Source organism: Ooceraea biroi, chromosome 1, assembly GCF_003672135.1.
Source record: "Ooceraea biroi isolate clonal line C1 chromosome 1, Obir_v5.4, whole genome shotgun sequence".
NCBI lineage: Eukaryota > Metazoa > Arthropoda > Insecta > Hymenoptera > Formicidae > Ooceraea > Ooceraea biroi.
Window position 1 is genome coordinate 4,804,108 of NC_039506.1, and position 24,241 is coordinate 4,828,348.

Below are 24,241 nucleotides of genomic sequence, written 5' to 3' on the forward strand. Positions count from 1 at the left end.
GTGAAATATATACTTATGTCGATATGTAAATAACAAAATCACGAAAACAAAATTACAGGATTACAATTTCGCGTACATTTTATGTTGGAACATTACACGTAATATAAGACATGCAAAATAAGACGATGATAACGCATATAATTCGTGAGATGTCATTATGACGCTTATATCTGCTCTTGATAGTCGAAAAGTTAAGTGAGGGGATAAGACTCTATCAGTTATAATGTCACATGACGCACTTCCCACTGTCGTGCAATATAATCAGTTGAGAGAACAGGATTCTAACAGTCGTTTGCAGAAATTGTCCCTGAAAACAAGCAACTGTAATTATAAAGTGATTGTCATTAGTCCAAGTGAAAACTCCGCAGTCCATACGTACTACTGAACTAATAAACCGTAATATCGAACTGGCAACAATTAGGAAAACGTAACAACGTTCCTCTTCGACCGTGCAATCAATCAAACTAACAGTGATGGAGCTTTCTACTTTGCTTCTGGGTATTCTCGCAATATGCATTTGTATGTATTATTTTATTCTGAGTCAAATGTCTTATTTTGACCAACGGAAAGTTCCATATAAACGACCAGTACCATTACTGGGCAACATGGCGCCCTTTATTTTTCGACGTATAAGTTTCGTGGACAATATACACAGACTGTACAATCACTTCTCGAATGCGAGATACTTCGGATTCTATGACATGATGACACCAGTATACGTGATACGTGATCCGGAGCTCATTAACACTATCGCCATTAAACATTTCGACAATTTTACGGATCATCGCAACTTTGTAAACGAAGATGTGGAACCGATTGCCGGAAGGAACCTATTTGGTTTACGGGGTGATCACTGGCGCGAGATGCGAAAGCTTCTCAGTCCTAGCTTTACATCCAGCAAGATGAAAATGATGTTCGTTCTAATGTGTCAATGCGCCGAGAACTTCACCGATTTTGTAACAACTGAATGTGGAAAATCCAGCAAGACATATGACATGAAGGATACACTCAGGAGATACGCTACTGATGTAGTGGCCACGTGTGCTTTCGGCATCAGCGTGGATTCTTTCAACCAACCGAAGAACGAGTTCTTCTTATCTGGTAATAAATCTATAAACTTTGATTTTAAAATGACATTAAAGTTTCTCATGAGCAGAAATTGGCCGCGACTTGCAAAACTTCTCAGAATAAGAGTGTTTACCGCTGAGATAGAAAACTTCTTTAAAAACATCGTCAATGATACTGTGAAAGCCAGGGATGAGCACGGAATTGTCCGACCAGATATGATACAGTTGATGATGCAGACAAGGGACAAGAATTATGGGCCTGCATTTGACATTGATGAAATGACCGCTCAAGCGTTTGTCTTCTTTCTTGCTGGATTTGATTCCGTATCGACAGGTATGTGTTTCTTGGCACATGAGATCGCAGTAAATCCTGATGTTCAGACCAAACTTAGAGCCGAAATTGAAGATGTCCTTAAACAAAACAATGGCAAACCTACTTACGAGGCCATTAATGGCATGAAGTATTTGGATGCTGTTGTGACTGAAGTCATGAGATTATATCCATTGGCATCATTTCTCGATAGAGTGTGTACTAAGGATTTCGAAATGCCACCTGCTACTCCGGATGGCAAACCCGTCACGATTAAGCCTGGAGAGAGTGTTTGGTTCCAGAGTTATTCTCTGCATCGCGATCCCAAATATTACTCGGAGCCTCTCAAATTTAATCCAGACAGATTCCTGAACGAGAGTGTGGACAACTCAGTCTACATGCCATTCGGTATTGGACCTAGAATTTGCATAGGCAACAGATTTGCTTTGATGGAAGCGAAAATTATGATATTCTACCTGCTGTGGCGTTGCGATCTCGAACCAGATGTTAAAACAAAAATCCCGATGGTGCTGGACAAGTCGGCGTTCATAACAACGGCGGAGGGTGGCTTCTGGTTGAAATTGCGGGCGAGAAATCAGACTATTTCTATTACATCATGCTTATCAAACGGACACAACTTACATACAAAAGATACATAAAATAGTATATATATTTTACAAATTTCTATAACACCAAAAACTGTTTTTTCTTATACGCATATATATACATTTGTACATATGCATAATTAAATATTAAATAGGAATAATTTAATATTAATACATGAAATAATGAAATATATGTGAAAACAGTTCGATATATCCAAACGCGCGAAATTTCAGTTGTATTGTTGATAAATTTTATCTTTAAAAACTTGCTCTTTAAAAATTGTTGTAGTTTTGATATTGTTTTAGAATGTTTTTCTTGCAATTAGAATATTCCATAAAATCTGCCCTAAAAATTAAATTACCGGCGATTTTGAGTCACTGTCTATCTCTGTTTATATAATAATGTTGCACCCAATCGGAGAGTGCTTCCTGTGAAACATCCTATCCCGAGCTGTTGCTCGGGTTACCGAATACGCTCCACGCCACTGCTTCTTCATGGCTTCTTGGACCCATCCGGCGTCCTCCAGGAGCTGGCCATCTGCCCCAAGACGCCGAATAAGCCCACCGTTCCACAGGAAGCACTCTCCGATCGGATGCAACACTATTTCTAGATCCTATATACGTGTAATATTTAGTATACATGGATGATATAAATTGAGTAATTAATCTTTCTTATATTTTATTTTAAATGCTTCTTTTCTAAATTTTTTAAGAATAAGATAGGAGAGACATGTTAATATTTTGTTAAAACTATTTTTTTTTATATATATAATTAATGTATCCCAATTTTATGTAACAGAATAAAAATATTATAAATATCCTTTTCATCCATAAAATAATTGTTATATGTACTGCTCTTTGTATTGTGGGAAAAAGATTATTCTATAATGGTATTGAAAACTGTATATATAAATTAAGCTGCTTGCTATTGCAGTATTAATACGCTTCAAGAAAATTAATTCACTAAATAAACAATGATAAATCTTCAAATTTTATGTGTAAATATATATCGAATGATGTATCAATTGGACATGCATTACCTAGCAGTCAGTTGCATAAACTGCTTTTTTTTACGTTGATCTTTTAACTTCAAACTTAGCTGAATTTTAATAACTTTATTAATGGTTTAATGATTTCATTGTGAAAAGAGTTTGACCTTCATATAAAAGCATTATAACATTTATCTTCTAATCTGCACTTGATAAAGAAAAAATATACATGTATGTACATATACGCGCGCACATGAGTGAACAAAGTTCAGCATATTACGAATGCAAAATATTTGTGATTACTACGATTCATTTATATACACATTATTGCATGTCACGTACTTATTGCAATTTGAACCTAATTATTTTGATTACGATGACGAAGTAAATTCCTTATTCTGAAATTATAATACACGGAAGAAAATTGATGATTATGTATGGTATGTATTTGTATATTTGCTTACTACATAAAAAGAATTCAAAATAACCATGATTACTCATAATATATTTGAAAACTTTATTAATATGCATTAAATACTATTATATAAATTATGAATTATTAAAATACTTATTTGTTTAATGGTTGCAGTCTTAATTTGTATCTAATAATTTCTAATATCTAATATCTAATATTTAATAATTTCATATCAAGATGTTTCTAAAATTCTATGAATAATCACACAATCGGTGAAAAAACTATCTCTTGATAACAAAAACAGTTAGATATTATGAATTTTAAGATTAAAGTTAATAATAATAATATTACTACCAGAATAAACAAGAGAATTGACAGTAGAAAAGGAAGTATAATTTTAATTTGTCATATCATCATTATTTATAGTAACTAATTATTTCGTTGTTCGTCCTTATGATTTTTAATTCAGCAGAAAGATACAAGGTTGCAGGAAAAAATGTATTAATTATTTTTTATATACATTTATTTTAATTAACGTCAATAAGAAACTAAATGACATGAAAGGAAAAGAAAAAAAAAGATACATCTCTCACGAAATATATTTTGTGTTTCTTTGAAGATTATTACATAAAGCTGTTGTAATAGATGTAACTGTGAACAAAATTGATTGTTTAATCTATCATCCAATGTAATGTAATGAAAATAATTAATGTACGAATGCTATTTACGTAACGTTAGCGTTCACCATATCTGAAAAGACGCTATTGCATCTCAAATAATGTTCTTTAATAATGTTGCACTTTTCCGTAAATTTTACGTTGGAACTTTACATGCACGCAACATGCACAATAAGACGAGGCCAACGCATGCAACTCGTGAGATGTTATTGTGACGCTTATATCTGCTCTTGATAGTCGAGAAGTTAAGTGAGGGGATAAGACGCTATCAGTTATGATGTCACATGACGCATCTCCCACTGTCGAGCAATATAATCAATTGGGAGAACAGGATTCTAACAGTCGTTTGCAGAAATTGTCCCTGAAAACAAGCAACTGTAATTTGAAAGTGATTGTCATTAGTCCAAGTGAAAACTCCGCAGTCCATACGTACTACTGACCTAATAAAGCGTAATGTCGAACTGGCAACAATAGGAAAACGTAACAACGTTCCTCTTCGACCGTGCAATCAATCAAACTAACAGTGATGGAGCTTTCTACTTTGCTTCTGGGTATTCTCGCAATATGCATTTGTATGTATTATTTTATTCTGAGTCAAATGTCCTATTTTGACCAACGGAAAGTTCCATATAAACGACCAGTACCATTACTGGGCAACATGGCGCCCTTTATTTTTCGACGTATAAGTTTCGCGGGTCATGTGCACAGACTATACAATCATTTCTCGAATGCGAGATACTTCGGATTCTATGACATGATGACACCAGTATACGTGATACGTGATCCAGAACTCATTAACACCATCGCCATTAAACATTTCGACAATTTTACGGATCATCGCAACTTTGTAAACGAAGATGTGGAATCGATTGCCGGAAGGAACCTATTTGGTTCACGGGGTGATCACTGGCGCGAGATGCGAAAGCTTCTCAGTCCTAGCTTTACATCCAGCAAGATGAAAATGATGTTCGTTCTAATGTGTCAGTGCGCCGAGAACTTCACTGATTTTGTTACAAATGAATGTGGAAAATCCGGCAAGACATATGACATGAAGGACACGTTCAGCAGATACGCTACCGATGTAATAGCCACATGTGCTTTCGGCATCAGCGTGGATTCTTTCAACCAACCAAAGAACGAGTTCTTCTTACTTGGTAATAAAGCTCTAATCTTTGATTCTAAAGTGACATTAAAGTTTCTCATGAGCAGAAATTGGCCACGACTTGCAAAACTTCTCAGAATTAGAGTGTTTAGCGCTGAGATAGAACACTTCTTCAAAAACATCGTCAATGATACTGTAAAAGTCAGGGACGAGCAGGGAATTGTTCGACCAGATATGATACAGCTGATGATGGAGACAAGAGACAAGAATTATGGGCCTACATTTGACATTGACGAAATGACCGCTCAAGCGTTTGTCTTCTTTCTTGGTGGATTCGATTCTGTATCGGCGGTTATGTGTTTCTTAGCACATGAGATCGCAGTAAATCCTGATGTTCAGACCAAACTTAGAGCCGAAATTGAAGATGTCCTTAAACAAAACAATGGCAAACCTACTTACGAGGCCATTAATGGCATGAAGTATTTGGATGCTGTTGTGACTGAAGTCATGAGATTGTATTCAGTTGCACCATTTCTCGATAGAGTGTGCACTAAGGATTTTGAAATGCCACCTGCTACTCCGGATGGCAAACCCGTCACGATTAAGCCTGGAGAGAGTGTTTGGTTCCTGACTTATTCTCTGCATCGCGATCCAACATATTACCCGGAGCCTCATAAGTTTAATCCAGACAGATTCCTGAACAAGAGTGTAGACAGCTCAATTTACATTCCGTTCGGTATTGGACCTAGAATTTGCATAGGGAACAGATTTGCTTTGATGGAAGCGAAAATTATGATATTCTACCTGCTATGGCGTTGCGATCTCGAACCAGATGTAAAAACAAAAATCCCGATAGTGCTGGACAAAAAGACACTTACTCTTACAGCGGATGGAGGTTTCTGGTTAAAATTGCGGGCGAGAAATCCGACTATTTCTATTACATCATGCTTATCAAACGAATACAACTCACACATGAAAAACACATAAAATATATATATTTTACAAATTTCTATAAGACTTCCGAAAACTGTTTTTTTTTTGTACGCTAATATACATTTGTACATTACATACGCATAATTAAATATTAAATATGTATAATTTAATATTTGGAATAGCGAAATATATGGTATGACATTTTGACATATGTAATTGCGCAAAATTTTAATTGTATTATTGATGAACTGTAATCGCTTCATGTGAAAAAATTATTGTAGCGTTGATATTTTCACACTAGAATGTTTGTCTTGCAATTAGAATATTCCATAAAATCTACCTATAAAATATCCGGTGATTTTGAGACACTGTCTATCTCTATTTATATAATATTTTTAGATACTATATTCGTTTAGTATTTAGTATACATAGGCGATATAAATTGATTAATGAATCTTTCTTATATTTTATTGTAAATGTTTATTTTCTACATTTTTGAAAAATAAGATAGACGAGAAATATATTAATATTTTGTTAAACCTATTTTATTGTTATATTTAATGTATCTGAATGTTTATGTAACAGATTAAAAATGTGTATTATAAATGTCCTTTTCACTCATAAAATTATTGTTATAATTACTTATAGCATTATAAGTACCGCTGTTTGTATTGTGAGAAAAATATTATTCTATAATGGTGAAAATTGAAAATTGTGTATAAATTAAGCTGCTTGCTTTTCACTAGTGCTGATGATTTCCCTCGAAGGCTTCGACATTCGAATATTCGAATATGTATATATATATATATATATATATATATATTATTAAACGTCGTAATTGTACCTCAAGAATAAAGTACAGCCAGTATTGGTCAACGACATAAGTAGTTTTATTATTTGTGGATTATATTTTATTGGCGAAGATAAGGATTATATTATACTAGCATCCCCCGTCCCGGCTTGGCCCGCGATATTTATGTGTAGAATTAAATAAAAATACATTTTACACATTCTCACCCGTTAGGGGTGGAATTTCGAAAAACCCTCCCTTAGTGAGCACTTACGTGATAGTAGGAATATACCCTTAAAATTTTAAGTTAATAGGTGCAGTGGTTCGGGCTGCACGTTGATGAGTCAGTGAGTGAGTGAGTGGTATTTGGTTTATATATATATATATATATATATATAGATTAATATTTAAAAGATTACCTAACATATTAGATCTTGTATTGATTTTGTTTTAGAACTATACAAGTACTTTACTCTTTTAGTTTATGCATTATAAATAAAAAGTACGATAAAATATGATAAGATGTAACAAAATGTAATAAACTAATAAAACTTAAAAATTTTATTATCAATTTATATATGACAGGTTTTATTTTATACGCGTTTCAATGCCATTACACGTAAGTTAATAAATGTACTCTACCATAAAATGGTTCGGTAAAAGTATACTTTTGGAGGGTGGTGTGTAAAGATATACTTTTACCAATGGTTCTATGCAACTATAAATTTAATATTAGATTTGTACGAAATATATGTTCCTTAATATATTAATTTTTTCTAATCAGATATACATATATTAAAAGTTGAAAGTTCGCCACGGATGATAAATTCTCACATTTCTTTATTATTTCTTGTTGCTTGTTATTATACGATTATATTCAGGAGTATTTCACGGAAGTACTCCTGACATTAAAAATATCCAGTATATGTGTATGTATGTATGTATGTATGTATGTATGTATGTATGTATATATTTATTTCTTTATTTATAAAGTGAAATTATGCATTGCATGATCTATAACGTTGCTAATTATGTATGCTAGATATATTGAGGTACTTAATGTTTTCATAGGCGCTTCGCTGGTACCGGTAACAAAATTATAATAATTCAGTGACACTTGTATTAAGCAGCTATGTTGTGGTTGATGCAATTTGCATGCATTACAAACATAACATTAACAGAATTACTACAGAAATCATTTTATGTTAATACAAACATTATAGTAATATATTTTACAACTCGACTTTGAACACCGTTTTTAAATATTAAAATTATTAAAAAGGAAATAATTTATTTTCCATATATATCAAAAGATTCCACTATAAATATATATAATACACAAATATTAATATAATTATATATATGTATATATATATACAGGGTGTTTCCTAAGTAAGTAGACAAACTTAAAAAGGATATTCCTTGGCTTATTTTAAGAAGAAAAGGTCATATAAACATATGTCCTAAACTGCTTTGTTTTCCAAAAAAAAGTACATCACTGTTTTCGTTCACTTTTCGTTTATTATAGAACAGCTTGTGTTATTGCAAATGAAACAAATGAAAAACAATAGTAACCAAAAAGAAAAATTATAACGAAAAAGAAAATAGTAACTAAAAAGAAAAATAATAACATCACAGTAACTGCTGAAATGTCCACCTGCAGCCATGATACACGCCTCAACTCTCCTTTCCATTGATTGACGTACACGCTCAAAAATACCTGGAGTGTCTGAAACGAGTGTTCACTTGCGGCGCCGCGAGACCATCCCCACTCCATCCCCATCGCTGTTGACTCGTACTGCAAAAGCACGCTATCCGAAAAGTGAACGAAAACAGTGATGTACTTTTTTTGGAAAACAAAGCAGTTTAGGACATATGTTTATATGACCTTTTCTTCTTAAAATAAGCCAAGGAATATCCTCCTTAAGTTTGTCTACTTACTTAGGAAACACCCTGTATATATATATATATATATATATATATATATATATGTATGTATATTGCTTGTATGATATGAATGATTATGCCACTTCAATGAGAGTTACTTGTACAATCATATAGAGGAGAATCCCCTATTATGAGATATGCTCCTAATATGAGATAATGGAGTTTCTGCTAAACTAGTGAGCACTATCTGTTAATTCCACCATAAACTTATTACTCTTGGTGTAAAATGTATTTAGTGAAAAATTCATTGTTCGTTATTGCGTTTAGCTTTTGCAAGAAAAGGTTTGCGAAATTGTGAACATGTCAAAGAAACTTAAGGTAAGTCTTTAAACCTTGTTTATTACATAATAAAGAAATGGTTGGCAATAAATTCAGTATGCAATGATAGAGTAGAATCGTAGTAACAGGAAAATACGCGATTTGTTGAATTGCCTAATTGTAGAGGTTAGATTTCATGATCGCGGAACCGCTGGGCGTGTGGCTCGTATAATGAGATATTCAGGGTCTCTTAATATGAGATAATTATTGCTCGAATATGAAGAATATAGTGTAATAAAAAGAAAGAAAATACTACGTTAAGGGTAAAGAAAAGTTAATACGAATTTATATTACGAATTTTTGTGTATTTAATTTTTATAGAATCTGACTATGGAGGTTAGAGAAACGAGGAAGCGTTGACAGTGGAATCGTGAAGATTTGGCGAAGGCTGTGGCAGCAGTATTTTTATAAAAATATCTAATAAAGTTTTTTACTTGCAATACTGATGTATTTTGCACTTTTAACACCGATTTCTCAAGGTATCTTATATTAGGAGCACACTTTCGCGATCTTGCGTAAAGCTCTTTTTTCAAATTTTTTTAATTTTCAGAAAAAATAATATTTAAATTAGATTTTTCATTTCACCAACCTAAAGCTTATTAAATTCTCTTCAAGAGAACGTATTACATTTTTAAATTCTGCCTATAGATTTCCTTACATTCGGCAAAATCGATATGGTATCTCATAATCGGGGACTTTCCTCTATTTATCAATCTTCAAAAGATCATATATTTTTCTATGAAACAAATTTTCCACTTTAGCATGTTTTTCTTTGGGTTCATTATTTCTTTACATTAATAAAATACGATAAGATATAATAAAATGTAACATGATGATATAATCGTTCATTTTTAATAATTTCAAGACTGATATTGTCTAGTCTAACAATCATCATTATCTACTGCGTTGCAGAGTCTTTATCTTCATATATAATGTGTCATGCATATTGATATCGATGCATTTATTGTATCTAGCAATCCATACATGATGTAATACGTTCTCGCGCTTATGAATTCTTTAATACCGTTTTTTATTTTGCAATATGAAAATATTTCTCTGATTACTGAAAAAGGTCTTTGGTCATTTCAACTACGTCATTCCGTTATCAAGAAGCAAGAAATTATTTGATTGTTAGAAATGTGTACGCAGCTATAGAATATCACTGGCGCCAAATTAGTAAATATCTAAAATTTAAAGAGAAACTGATATTTCTTCTTTTTAATTAAGAATATAATTATGTAATATACTTTGGCTTATTCTTAGCTTAAATAATGTTAATAGCATCAATAAATGTTACATATGCTAAAAACTGTACACGTGTTAGATATTAGATACATACAAAAATATATACGATAAATATCGCATTTTTGGAAAACGATCTGATTATAAAGACAATATTCAAATATCGTTTTGCGAAATATCCCAGATATTTGAGGGTTCGACATGCACAAAGCATGAAAGGAGTGCAATGCACGAGGATTTCGTTCCGAATACCAGAGTATAAATAAAACGGTGGTTCTACTCGAGGAACTCTGTATACTCTTTTCTTCGATCTTTTGTTATGAAAGCAATAAATCGAAATGTGCATTTACTGAGATATATCCATTCACTATTTAATTCTGGAAATTGCAAGATTCATTTGAGGAATGAGAGATCTTTCAGAAAAGTACATATGAGAAATATCAAATAAATATTTTAATTTCGAAATATTACTTTTATTTTTAAGTCTTTTAGTTTTGTTAAAAAAGATATAGATGTACAATATATTTCCATTTTTTCAAGTTTTTTATTTTTCTATTAAGAAAATGTCAAGTTTTCATATACATTTGATGAAATAAATAAGCTACGATTACATCACTATGTTTTTTCCTTGATTTCTAAGAACTACTTTAGTGTGCAAAATATCTATGTATATGTATTGTATAAGCTATAGATACATAATAATTTTTTACGCAATTTTTTCGTAACTACTGACTTTTTGCTTATTATCTTTTGCTTATCTAATCAATTCACTTGTTTATGACATCGCAGATGATAAATGATACGTTTTTTTTAAAGTGAAGGACATTACATATTACATTCCATCATTGCATTTCCAGTTTAATATTTCATTAGTTTAGAATACGTAAATTATAACTTATGTGCTTCTTATAAAATTTATAGAAAACGATATAAGATTTAAAAATACGTATAAAATATAACACATATTTAATTATTTTATAAAAGCTTTGTTTATCTATAAAAGTAAAATATAATAAATTTCTCTCAAATATTTTATTTCAGTATTATGTATATGTAAAGAAATGGTGTATACTCTGAGTTTGGTAAGAGAAAATTCAATAGTACTATTCAATAAAAGAAAGTTTTAAAGAATACCAGTGAAGCAGTGATGTAAATATGTTTGCTTCATATAAATCCATATAATAGATAATAGATTCCATAATTTATAAACTATAATAATATTACAAAAATAGTTCTTAAATTTACAGGCACATAAATAAAAATAAATAAATGAGTATGTATATGTAAATTTATATAAACAGATTTATATAAATTTCTTTCTTAGAAAAATGTTAATTGTTATTTTCTTTAAATAACCGTATATTATCACATATATGTTATCATACATCTGTTACTCAACTGGTTTTATCCTGTACATTAATTTCCAATAAAAGATGTTTCCTATAAAGCCTATTTGTGTCTGCTCTCAAGGGACAAGATATATTAATATTTTTAATCTTTTCCAAAGTCATACCAAATTTACGTAGAAAAATTTATAATAAAATTAAATAATCGTTCAATAATGATTTCACATATGCTGATCTGATTATAATCCGAAAAATAAAATTTTTGCACGTTTTACGATTATTATCTTATGTGTAAAATATTTCAAACTCGCGTTTTCATTATACAATCGATAAGTAAAATGATAATTTATAGAAATATATTATTTTTGTAAATATATGATTAGAAATATTAAAAGGTTATAAAAATAATATCTCCGTCAACTGATTCTTAATTCATAATTCAATGATCTTGATTAGAATCAATGATCTTGCAGTTTCTATTGCAATACGATTACCTGCTTTGAATTTTCTATCACAATTCTTTTATCTCTGCATGCAAACAAACAATTGAAGAGAATAAGAAAAATTAATGTTTCAATGAACGATTTTTTCTCGTCTTGACTTTTTGCCAACTGTAAAAAACATTAAATTATGCATGACAAAGTGATTTGAATGCAAGTATCGTTTCCTTTATATTTTGGAATTTCAAGCTGTATACAAGTTCAGCATGAACAAGTAGTATGCTCATATTAAATTTGTTAGCTAAACTTGTATATAACTTACACAATGTCCAGAATGTTTACGAAGATAATAACGTTTTTGCAGTCAGATCACTTCCTCATGTAATACTTATTAAAACAAGTGATCGTTAATAATCTAAATAATCTAAAAAATTATTAAAAGATAATGAATTATATATGTATAAAGTAATATAATATAAATTCCTAAATACTTTGGTTCCTGAATATTAATACCAGTCACATATATATATATATATATATATATATATATATTTATATTACGATTAATATCAATTTAATTGACATATATACCAAGCAATATCAGCATTCGAAAATATTAATATTGATCCGTTTGTTCTAAATTAAGTTAAATAAAGATTTAATTTCCGCAGCTAAATTAAGACAGCCAGGATATTCAAACGTATCTTACGTAGTTTTGGAATAAATGGTAAAAAATGATGCAATATCGAGATAGAAGTGCAAATTCAACTCTGATAATATATATTCATAATAAATATATTCCGCCGCACATGTTGTTCACGCGAAAAGAAGAATTCAGAAAATCTTCCACACAGTAAATCTGTTTCACGATAAATATTTCCCGAAAACATATTTTACGAGTATGTTTTCCTCGCGTAGATTACGATGATACATTTCTATCTCGCAAGGAGATATCTCGATATTTACAATCTTTCCGCCCCTATATCCACCTACCAATGGCGATATCAATGACCGGATAAAAAGCAGATTCTACGTACAAGTACGATATATTGATACACACGTACACACGTATACATAAACAGGAGCGATTATAAACAGCGGGCAGCAGGAAGCGGCGATGCAGGCATGTCGATCCGTAAAGATGAATGGCGGTTAGTTATGTAAGCCACGGTTATTTATACGTCGGTCTAAAATAGTCGACAAACCGCATTCACTCAGGCGGCACCGTTCCTCTAATACCGATTTATAGATATCGACACACTTTTTATCGGAGTGGCAAGATAACGATCTAATAAAAATTCGAACTCTTTTCGATCAAATTTTTACATTTTTTGCAAGTTTCTCCGTCTTACTAGCAATATTTTAACAATATTATTAAAACGCATATCATGTACATGCATATCATAATTCTCAATTTGTGTTAAAATAAAAATTAATTAACGAGTTTTCAGAAAAGATATATTTGATTTATTATTTTTGTATAAACAAAACTAGATATTATTAAACTTTTTTGCGTTACCTTAAGATTTAAGACTTAATATTTTTGTAATAAAAATTACATAAATCGAATATGTATTCTTGCAAACGAATATTAAAACTTATAGATTTTTCTTTTGTGTCTTCGTGTAATATATGTGTTACTTAAGTTTTACTTTTTCTCAATAAAAATTTCTTTATCTTGTTTTATTCTGGTTAGTATTTATTAACATTATTGAATAGACCGGAAAGTCTATACAAATTGTTTTAGCAGAATTTTTTACTAAGAATTAATATATAGTTTCACGTTTTCTTTCGAATTTTGCTAAAACACTTTACACGGATTTTCCGATCAGTTCAATAGATTATTTTGTTACAAGACCCGTTTTAAAAAGTTATTTCTTATTGCTAAACATATAATTAAATGTTTATTTCTAGTAAACAAATTTTTGCAACATCATTTATAGACATCCATACATACATACATATATACACACATACACACAAGTGCGCGCTCGCATATCAGCATATGTTCGACGATATCATATTATATTTATCAATTGTGGAAAAATGCCTGGTGTTGACACTCAATCGGGGCGTGTCTTGTTTATTTTCGATGTAAATTGATTTGTGCGCGTGTTCTTTCTTTCTCATTTTCCATTGCGGTAAAATTGCGGGGGCGAGTGGACTATTTCCAAATTTGTTGATGTTTCAGATTACATATTCTCAGCCCGATGCTTCTCTACCCGCGCGTCAATAGCGTACACGGTCGATTGGCGAGAACTTAATATTTCAATGTTTTCTTATAGAGATTTATGATACATGTGGAAAGGCACATTTCTGACTGATGCCACGAGTATTTTATCCCGAATTCCAAGGTTCAAAATCTCTTAAGTAGTAAAGAGCCAAGAGAAAGGTGTCAAATAAATCATACATCGCTTAATACTGTGTAGCTATCCAATAGCGCCTCAACGCAGCAATTTTACTAGATATCTAGATATCGCATAATAAATTGCATATATGTCTATTACTTAGCAATATCAAAAATGTAATAGGATATCTGCACATAAGCAATTTATAGATAATTTACAATTATAAACCAAAATTGCCGCAAGCATTTCCTTGAAATTTAATTTTCAATATAAGTGTGCACGTATCGTTTCCACATTTTACATATTTAGCAAATTGTATAACAAAGCAGATAAAATTAAAACACTTATTTCTCATTGTCTTTTAATAAAAAAAGTAAATTTTACCATTTTTATATTTGCTTACGTAGAGGCTAATTAAAATCTTAATATATAATTTATAATTTTAATATTATAAAAATTTTAACATATTCGTAATATTATATAAACATCGTAATCACATAAAAAAATTTGTTTTAAGAAATAAGTACAGCAATAAAACAATAAAGAATGTTTTAATGAAGATACATAAAAAAGTAATTAAAATTCTTAATTAGGATTGCAGAATTATTGGCGCTTAAATGAGAAATAGCAATGTTGCAGATCAAGATTCTTCGTGATCTGCAAAGCTATAAAATAAAATTCAACAATGATTACAAGTTGCAGGATAAAGTTACTTGATAAAAAACATGGTGCGTGTGAAGATGACACATATCGTAAAATACGTGCAGGATACATGCATTACGTGCATATAGGACATCTATCAAAATCTAATCAGGAACCGTGGTTTTACGGAAAAAGCACTCACCGGAATTTGATTGAGATTGATGTCGGATTTCTCTCTGCCGGGACAGTTTGCGGTATAGCCGGACTCGTGTTTGAATCGCCTACCGAACCTCAAGAGATTCCTCATGATCATAGTATTCATCACGATGATGAGGACGAGTGGTGCGATCAAACTCGCTATACTGTCGATGATGCTGATGATCCGCATGGTCTCCAGATACTCGATCTTCAGGTCGCACACCTCGTCGCCGTCCTGGCCTTTCACCACGCCAGCAGTGACAAAGGAGTACGAATGACTGACCAGAGCAAGGACCGCCAACACCAGGATGATCGTTTTCGCGCGTGCCACGGTGCACATATGTGGTCGATGCAGCGGATACTGGACCGCAATGAACCTCTCGACGGTGAAGGCGACGATCAGCCAGACGCTAAGCGAGCTACAGACCGCGCTGACGTATACCAGCGTCTCGCACCAGCCATCCTTGTTGAAGACTCTCCAGCCGACCGTGCTATTGAGCCACACCAGCAACAGGGATATCAGAAAGCCGAAGTCGGCGGTGGCCAACGCCGCCAAGTAGTAACTGGAGCTGCGCAGCTTCAGATGCGTCTTCAGAAAGACCACACACGACAGCAGATTGCCCACTAGGCCCAGCAGGATGATAGACGGTATGTAGTACAAATGGAAGAAGTCCAGGAGGAAATAAAGCGACGTGCAGGCCTCCAGAGATTCCTCCTCGATCTCGAAGAACGTCTCCAAGCTGTGATTGTCGTAATCGTAGCTCGTCAAGTTCGACCAGACCGGCGCTGATCTTCGAAATCGCGACAGGCCGATCGATGTCTGATGATTGCATTTTAAAGTTTTGCTCGACACTTCTTGGAACAAAAAGTCTTCTTCTTGAATTGACATGATTGTTCAAGGATCATGCAGTCGCATTAACGATCTCAGATGCCTCCGAAAGTCTTTGACACTCGCGTTGCTCCGGAAACCTGTTGGATCCAGCGCGAACGTTACTGCATTTGTGCATCAGCATGGAACGCACATTGCAAGATTATTGGCCATTATCCAGATTTCGTAGTCGTAACGTCGTTGTTACACACTGGAGCAATGTGGATCACGGAAAGTTCGAATCACGTGTGCTGAGCGAGATAGTCGTTTGATGAAAATTTCCAGCTCCTTCTTGGGACGCATAATCCATGCTGACAAAACCTGTTGGGTGAGGATGCATGTACGACACGTTTATCGAAAACGTTTCAACATCATAAACAAGTTTTCTCAAGTTGCGCTAAATACTCGAATCACACATCTCATTTGATATTATAAGAAATTAAGTTTTTTTCTGTTTTTGGATGCTACTTTGAGAATTCTATTAGAGATGAATGATAAAAAAGCGTTTTTTAAATATTTATAGATAATGAACATATTATGAACAATACTGTAGACTTCTAATAAGATTTTAATATGTATTTCATTTGTATTTAAAGTATGGCCTAATTTTGTTTATTTAATTATCTATAATTTGTCAATGATCTGAGAAACTTTTCTGTTCATTGTTTATAAGCGCAATATTACAGTGAAGAAACGTGTTAAATGATAAAAGTTGCATAATTATTTCACAAAAGTGTAAACAATGTATCTTATATTATGCAGAGACTCAGATTAAAAATTAGATATTTGTTTCGCACGTAAAATTTCCTCTATTTTCATCCAATTAGTGTCTACAATCAATAGTCAGATTAAAAAGCCACTCGTAAGATTCAACATATAACCGGTTGCAAGGCGGACATATCCCACTCGCGAAGGAGTGTAAAATCATTGGAGACTTTCCAAACTCAATGGCTGACACGGCTGACACGGAACAGCATCGGTATTGAGCGCAGAATTGCATTTGGACACTCGTGTTTGCTCAGCGAATGTTTTTTCTCTATCTAAATGTCCGTCTAGGTGACATAATGAGCGTTTGTACGAATTTAATTAGATCTAATTTAATCACTTTTGTAAGAAACGAGAATGCAGAATGCAGTATTACGTTACGTTCGATGTGATTTTATTAAATTTTCGACATGTTTGTACTTTTAAGGGATTTGTTTCATTTTATTGCAGCATGCGTTAATTTAATTTCAAAGAACTTACATTCATAACAATAACTAAATGTAATTAATATCATGTCATATATAAAACATTCAATCAAATTTTGATGATAGCGCCTTGATGATGGAACATTAAGTTCTAATGGATTCGACGAGCTTAAATCGAACAAAATGAATTAATTCTTGGAAGTCCACTCTTGAATAGCTCACAATTAAAATAACAATGAAATGAAGTTAAAAGAGCAATTTGCAAGAGTGCAATTATTGCTGAAAAATTTCGTACAATATGCTTATGTATAATATATGCAATTTAATACACATAGTGAAGAATGGCAACATTTATACCACTTTTAATTAGTGCTTTTTATAATTAGTGGGAACAAAAGCGAGACATTGATCTTAGATGTGGACTTTTAGTTCTGCATAAATTCCCGACGTTTCCATTAAAGTGAAAAATGATTTATTTTACTGTGCGCTCTTTTTCTTTTTCTTTCTTTCTTTTAATGAGTTCCTTGTAACTAGCTTCTTAATTAAGATATTCAGTATTTCTCGACTCCATGTTGTTCGACTAATCATGAATCGACAGGTTGCTTGCAGCAGATTAAGAGCGGATTAATTCAATGCGCAGCTCGCCGTATATTTGAGGGGAAGACGAACGGTTTAATGGCGAGATTTGATGAACTGCGTACGTGCTTCCGTAAGAATGCAATTTCATCGCTTAACCTTGACTCAAATAAAGCTCAAACTTCGGGTGTTCTGTTTGATTTGGCAATTATGATTTAACAAGAGAATCCAATACTTTTATCACTTCCAGTTTGTTATTTTGCGCGTTAAAGAAAGTTATCTATTTGTTTATTGCCGTAATCATATATTTTCGATCATGCTTGAATTTTATTATTTCTCATTATCATAGTCACGTCATATATATAAATATTGTTTTAATAATTAATCCTCTAAATTCTCTTTTTAAAATATTGTTACTGGTTTATCAAGCACTTACCGTTTAATAAAATTGCGTAATCACTGTTTCACACAATTTCACTAAGCACAAGGGAAGTATATTTCGTCGAGTAATTTGAAATTAATTGTCACGTGTCGCAACAAGCGAAACCGTACGTATCGTTCGGTTCTCTGCACTCACTGTTACAATTAATTCTGCCTTTTTCCATCTTCTCACTTGCGCCACTACGCGCAGAAAAAATTCAGATGAAAATGGAAAATATAACAGATCTTCCTGATGTAACGGTGCGACGTGATATTTTCGTAGATACATATCAAGGATTTTTATAACGTTGTTCTCTTGTTTGATAAATTTCTCTCACAATTTTATTTATATCCTATATAAGCCAGCGCATCGTCCATTTCTCTTTTCTTCAATCCTCTAGTAATATCTTAACTCTATCAATGAAATTATAATTTGTTTACTTGATAAACAGATTATAATGCCCAATTGAAATAGTTGGGAGAAAGTTAAGGGATTTTAAACCTTTGAAATTGTTCCGCGATCATAGCTCAGAGATATGATATACAATATAATCTCCATTTAGATTGTATCGAACTTACGCAGAATATTTGTCAGAAACACTGGAAATGCACGCGTTATCTGCCGGAAAATTTTTAATCGGCTTTATCAGCGTTTATAATATACTATCAATTTTAGAGCTTGACAGAAAAAACCGAATTTACGAACAAATTAAATCGCAAGAATAAGAAATTTCATTGAAACTTGTCGCGCACAACTTCTCTAAATTCTAAATCCTTTCAATAATAAAATTGTAACACGCGATCACCTCAGACAAAAACACTCCAAATTCGCGAAGAGGGATCATTAAATGCCGCGCGTGAGAAAAAGAGATGTTTCACGATATTCCTATCCAAATGAGATCGTGAAACGTAGGGAAATGTGAACGTCACACGGTGGGGAACGTCGTCGGGTAAACTGGGAGCGCGGTTTCCTATGCGAACGCATCTGTGCCAGCCGAAAAGTTCCGCCGCATGCGCTTTGTAGAGATCCTGCCAGCGTCTCGACAGACGGACAGACGGACGCCACCGACGCTGACGACGACGCCGACGCCGACGCCGACGCTTGCCTTGCCAGCATCGTTGGGCTTCCACGTCGTTTTACGTCTCATGAAGGTTCGAAGAAGCAATTGCGAAGGGACACACCGTTTTAAATTCTGCGACAGCGAATCGATAAAAATAGTGTATCACTACATATATAAAAATGGATCAATTTTGACGTTAAATATAGAATTTTTGAAACGGAATAACAGAATAGATTAATATATGAAATTTGCACGGAAATATTGGAAATTTGTACTGCGCGGAAGCTAGAAATTCACATATAAAAAACTTCCATGTGAGTTTTATTTAAAAACGCAGCTCATTTGAATTTTGATTCGAGATAGATCGATTTTTTGATGAAGTCATAAAGGAATTCATGTTGCTATTCATGTGAAATTACATAATGCTTCTATTGTACGCCTCTATTGTAGACTAGTTATCTTGTTCAGCCAAATGAGTTGTATTTAGTTTCTTTGTTCAATGATATATAAATTTTTCTTGAATCCTAAGCATGACTTTAATAGCTTTTGTTTAAAGTCATATAAAGTTACGTTTTTAAGAACTTATTAACTGCAATTGCAATGTGGCAAATGCTGATATCCGTTTTCGATGATGCAACTTTTAGTGAATTAAAACATTAATTGTCGCACTATAGAAATTTTAATGAGATATAGTAAATATTATTTCAAAATCACAAAAGATTTGTAAAGGTTTAACAAGAAAATAGAATACAATAATTCCATTTTTTTAAAGTCATACATTGAGTTTATGTGCATTTATATATTTATACATGCGTATATAAATTTATGAAATTGCTCTTATGGATTGCAAATTTATTTTCTTCCTGCATCAAAGAAAGTTTAAATAAAAATATATTTTACTTATTTTAATATAATATTTTAAACTTTCCTACACAATAACGTTAAATCAATACTAACTATATTTGTCCGACGTAGATTCATGAGTTTTACAAAACTTCAGATTGATGCGATTTCAATCGCTTTCGCAATCAACTCTTCACGTTAGTTACTTTTCTAATTTGTTTACACTGGCTTCGTTACTAATGTAATTTTAGTGCTACACTACTATGTGTTGAGCAATACACTTCGTTTGTGCACAGTTTACGAATTTTATATCTATTGCTGAAATTCAACAATATAAAAGTTTCTATTGTTGAATTTATTCATCAAAATCAAAGAAAAGAAAAAAGATATAAATAAGGAAACTAGAAAATGATATGTATTATTAATAAATATGCGAATAAAAGTATTTGATAATATTTAGAGAATTATATTTTAAGCTACATTAAACACTTTTTATTTAATTACGTTTCATTTAAAACAATTAATTAAAATACAATAATTAAATTTCTCTTGAAAAGACTAGAAACTTCTCTCAAAGTGTGATATTTAAAGCATAAAAATTATTTTGTTAATTAAATAAAGGAAAATATTTTTTATGACGCACTAACATATGATGAAATATACGGAATATTGAAACAAATAAAATTTTAAAACAAATATGTGCCTTAAGTATTATAAATCTAAATTCTAAATTCTAAATCCTAAATTCAAGATTCCACAATAAATGGATCGAACAAACTGTATGCATCCCTATTTTCAAATGTGTATCTTACAATCAATATGGATTTGCATAAACCCTTACCCCACGATAACTGCTTTGATTTCAGTTTACCTTTGTATTGACTATTCTGTATTAACGAAGACAATTGCTACAAGATAATAGCAATTAGTTCGATTTCTCGAACTAATACTGAACAAGTTGTAAATTGTATATATAATATTCTTGTTCTCCTTATATTTATGAGATATAAATTATAATGTGAATAGCGATTAAATAATATCTTCTTTTTTTTCAGTGTTACGAAATCTTAAAACATGCATGCATGAGCTTAAAAAGTCAATTACAACCGGACGGCAAGCCATTCACTGCAGTCATCACATATGTATTGAATCCAAAGGCGGTAACAATGGGCCAATTGTATGGCGAATATGATCCTAACACACACGAATGGTAAACTACTTGAAATATGGAAATTATTATTTTTCATTAAATTTATTTAGATATACCTCATCTATAGAAATTTCTCTCTGTCAAAAGTTTTAAACATTCGCAAAGTTATTTACGCAAAGTTATACACTAATTGAGCTCTGCTACTAATATTTTTATTTCTCAATCTCATTCTATAGATATATACATAACATGTGATTGCAACTATCGCAATAATCGATACTTCAATTATTCGTTTCCTTGAGCTTGAAATAATAATTATCAAATCAGCAAAATAAATTAAGAGTTTGTTTACTGTTTTTGGGGATACATTATTAGTTTTCTTATACAGTAGAAACCTGAATTACCTTATCATATTAAAAATAATATGATAAAGAGAGCTGTACATGCTGTATCTTATCAAACCATTATCTTCTGCATGCATTAAAATATTCTCACTATGGAAACGAATGCATCACGTAAAGTGTTGAGATAATGGACAGATATTTGAATTATAGTATGTTCAGATATAATGTAACATTAATTTTCACACTATATTTTACGCTCTTAAGCGTAGAAGTTAAGAAGTTTAATGTTTCATCGTATAAATTAATGCTCACTGCAAATAATATATTGTATCATTTCTATAGTCAATCTTACGAGATAATAGGAAAAGATACATAAAAAACTTTTCCAAACATATATTTTCGAGTATTAGATCTTCATTAAAATACTTAATATTGCGTTTGAATTTATATTTAAATAATTTAATTATTTTAATTAAATTAAAAGTAAAATTTAAAATAACTATAATAAAAAATTTTATCTCATTTTGAAATAAAATAAGGAAAACAGAACAAGCTTTATATATGTATCCATAAATATTTATGTATATAAATGTATAAATAACTTAATAAAAACATGTGTATATACGGAAAGAAAAACAGCAAATAAATTTGCCAAACTAAACTAAATTAGCTAACAAAAAGCTGCTCATGCAGAAATCTTTTTAGTTTAGCAAATTTATTTGCCGCCTTTTTTCGGATGTTCATTTGGATGTATTAGATTGCTGCATAATTTCTGTCATATTTCATGCCCTTATCTTCAATGCGTAATCAATTATTATTAGATTTGTTTCTGAACTGCGCTGCTAAATAGTGTGCAAAGGTAGTATGCAACCAACCTAGCAGCGCAGTTTAAAAATAAATCTAATAATTTAATGCGCATCAATAAGATAAACGCACGAAATACGACAGAAATTATACAATAACCTAATCGAAATGTTAGATACACAAATACCTAATGCATATTCATTAAACTGTCTACTTGTCAATATACGAGCGCTAATTACGGACCTCTACAATACATACGAAATTTATATTAGCGATATTGAATGCGTTGCACGTCCGGTATCCACAGGACAGACGGCATATTGCCAACTTTAATACGGACAGATATATCAGCAGCGGATTGTGATAAACGTTGGTACGTTTGTGATGGCCCGATGGATGCGGTTTGGGTCGAGAACATGAACACCATTCTGGACGATAATAAAAAGCTTTGCCTCACGTCAGGAGAGATAATGAAACTGTTACCGACTCAAACCATAATGTTCGAAGTAGTAGATCTTCGAGTAGCCTCCCCGGCCACAGTTTCTAGGTACCATAAATCTAATAATTCTGATAATTATTAGATTAAACTTAAACACTTCAGTCTTTAGTTTTCAGATAAATATAAAATAGGAATTTATATTCTTTTTTTCTTTACATAAAAATATTAAATCTATAGATATTTCTTTATTAATTATATTTTCCTATTCCTGATTTAAATTCATAAGCGTAATATAATTTGAAAGGGCAAAGAGAATTCTTTCTATTGTTGTTAAAGTCAACTTTCAATTAAACTTCTGACTCGAATTGATAGATAGGACTTATAATGATTAATGAGAACGATAAAAGCTGATAATAAAAACTGACAACTTTTGAATTTTACATGATTGAAGTACGTATTATCTTATAGATTATTAATGATATACACGTACACAAGGAATTGCAAAACGAAATAATCAGAGAGATGCAAAAAAATTTTTGATTATAAGATCGAGAAAATACAATGTATAGTTTGCAAAAATAATGAATAAAATTATGTAAAGATATTTTTTGTATTTTTTATATTGAAACAGATGCGGTATGGTGTATTTGGAACCGGAAAATTTAGGTCTACAACCTCTGATCGATTGTTGGATACGATCACTGCCAACGGTAAATTAGTATTTTCTTACAAAAATAGCTTTTTAGCTTGTATTTTATAATTATTAAGAATAATTATGGTTATTTTATTATATCCTGTCATCCTCCAATATTCAAATCAAGTGTCTTTATTCAGCAATATACAAATGTAATTTATGCTTTGTAGTAAGAAGCAATTAATATAATTGCTGTATAATAAGATGCGTATAAAAGTGAGATTCAAGCAAATCTTTACTAATTGTTTTCTTAGACGATGAGCGATTACATCGAGGAAATAACGGAGTTGACAACTCAATTAGTACTTCCTGGTTTGAAGATTGTACGTGAGAGTTTACGAGAGATTGTGGGCACCGTAGATTTCGCTCTCATTCAATCCTATATAAATCTAATGAACTTCAGAATCAGATCAATAGCGGAACGTGAAGGAAAAGCACCACTAAGTTTTAATTTTCACAGAATCATACGTAAGTTTTATAGTA

The 24,241-nt window shown here is 31.8% G+C and overlaps 4 protein-coding genes across 7 annotated transcripts in view; 3 read left to right on the forward strand and 1 right to left on the reverse strand.

The window, feature by feature from the left end:
• LOC105287121 (thyrotropin-releasing hormone receptor) overlaps nt 1–19,426 on the reverse strand; it is a 33,519-nt gene extending 14,093 nt beyond the window's left edge. The window contains exons 1-3 of one of the 4 annotated variants that reach the window (XM_026974761.1): nt 19,230–19,426; nt 18,440–18,624; nt 15,374–16,558 (exon numbers count right to left, since the gene is read on the reverse strand). In XM_026974761.1, the coding sequence (XP_026830562.1) occupies nt 15,374–16,258 (885 nt within the window). In that variant the 5' untranslated portion in view covers nt 16,259–16,558; nt 18,440–18,624; nt 19,230–19,426. Of the gene's footprint in view, nt 1–15,373; nt 16,559–18,439; nt 18,838–19,002 lie in introns of all 4 variants that reach the window. The other 3 variants (XM_026974757.1, XM_026974760.1, XM_026974754.1) reach the window with 3 other exon arrangements.
• Nucleotides 1–24,241, forward strand: part of LOC105277924 (dynein heavy chain 1, axonemal) — a 75,192-nt gene that overhangs the window by 22,749 nt on the left and 28,202 nt on the right. The window contains exons 5-8 of the mRNA XM_026974792.1: nt 21,383–21,537; nt 22,933–23,172; nt 23,696–23,774; nt 24,013–24,226. Of these exons, the coding sequence (XP_026830593.1) occupies nt 21,383–21,537; nt 22,933–23,172; nt 23,696–23,774; nt 24,013–24,226 (688 nt within the window). The remainder of the gene's footprint in view (nt 1–21,382; nt 21,538–22,932; nt 23,173–23,695; nt 23,775–24,012; nt 24,227–24,241) is intronic.
• Nucleotides 24–3,449, forward strand: LOC105277917 (cytochrome P450 9e2-like). The gene has a single exon (XM_026974751.1). It carries the CDS (start codon nt 474–476, stop codon nt 2,034–2,036), a length of 1,563 nt encoding a protein of 520 aa, XP_026830552.1. The 5' UTR covers nt 24–473; the 3' UTR covers nt 2,037–3,449.
• Nucleotides 4,305–6,810, forward strand: LOC105277916 (cytochrome P450 9e2-like). Its single transcript, XM_011336668.3, has one exon. The coding sequence runs from the start codon at nt 4,590–4,592 to the stop codon at nt 6,150–6,152; it is 1,563 nt and encodes a 520-aa protein (XP_011334970.1). The 5' UTR covers nt 4,305–4,589; the 3' UTR covers nt 6,153–6,810.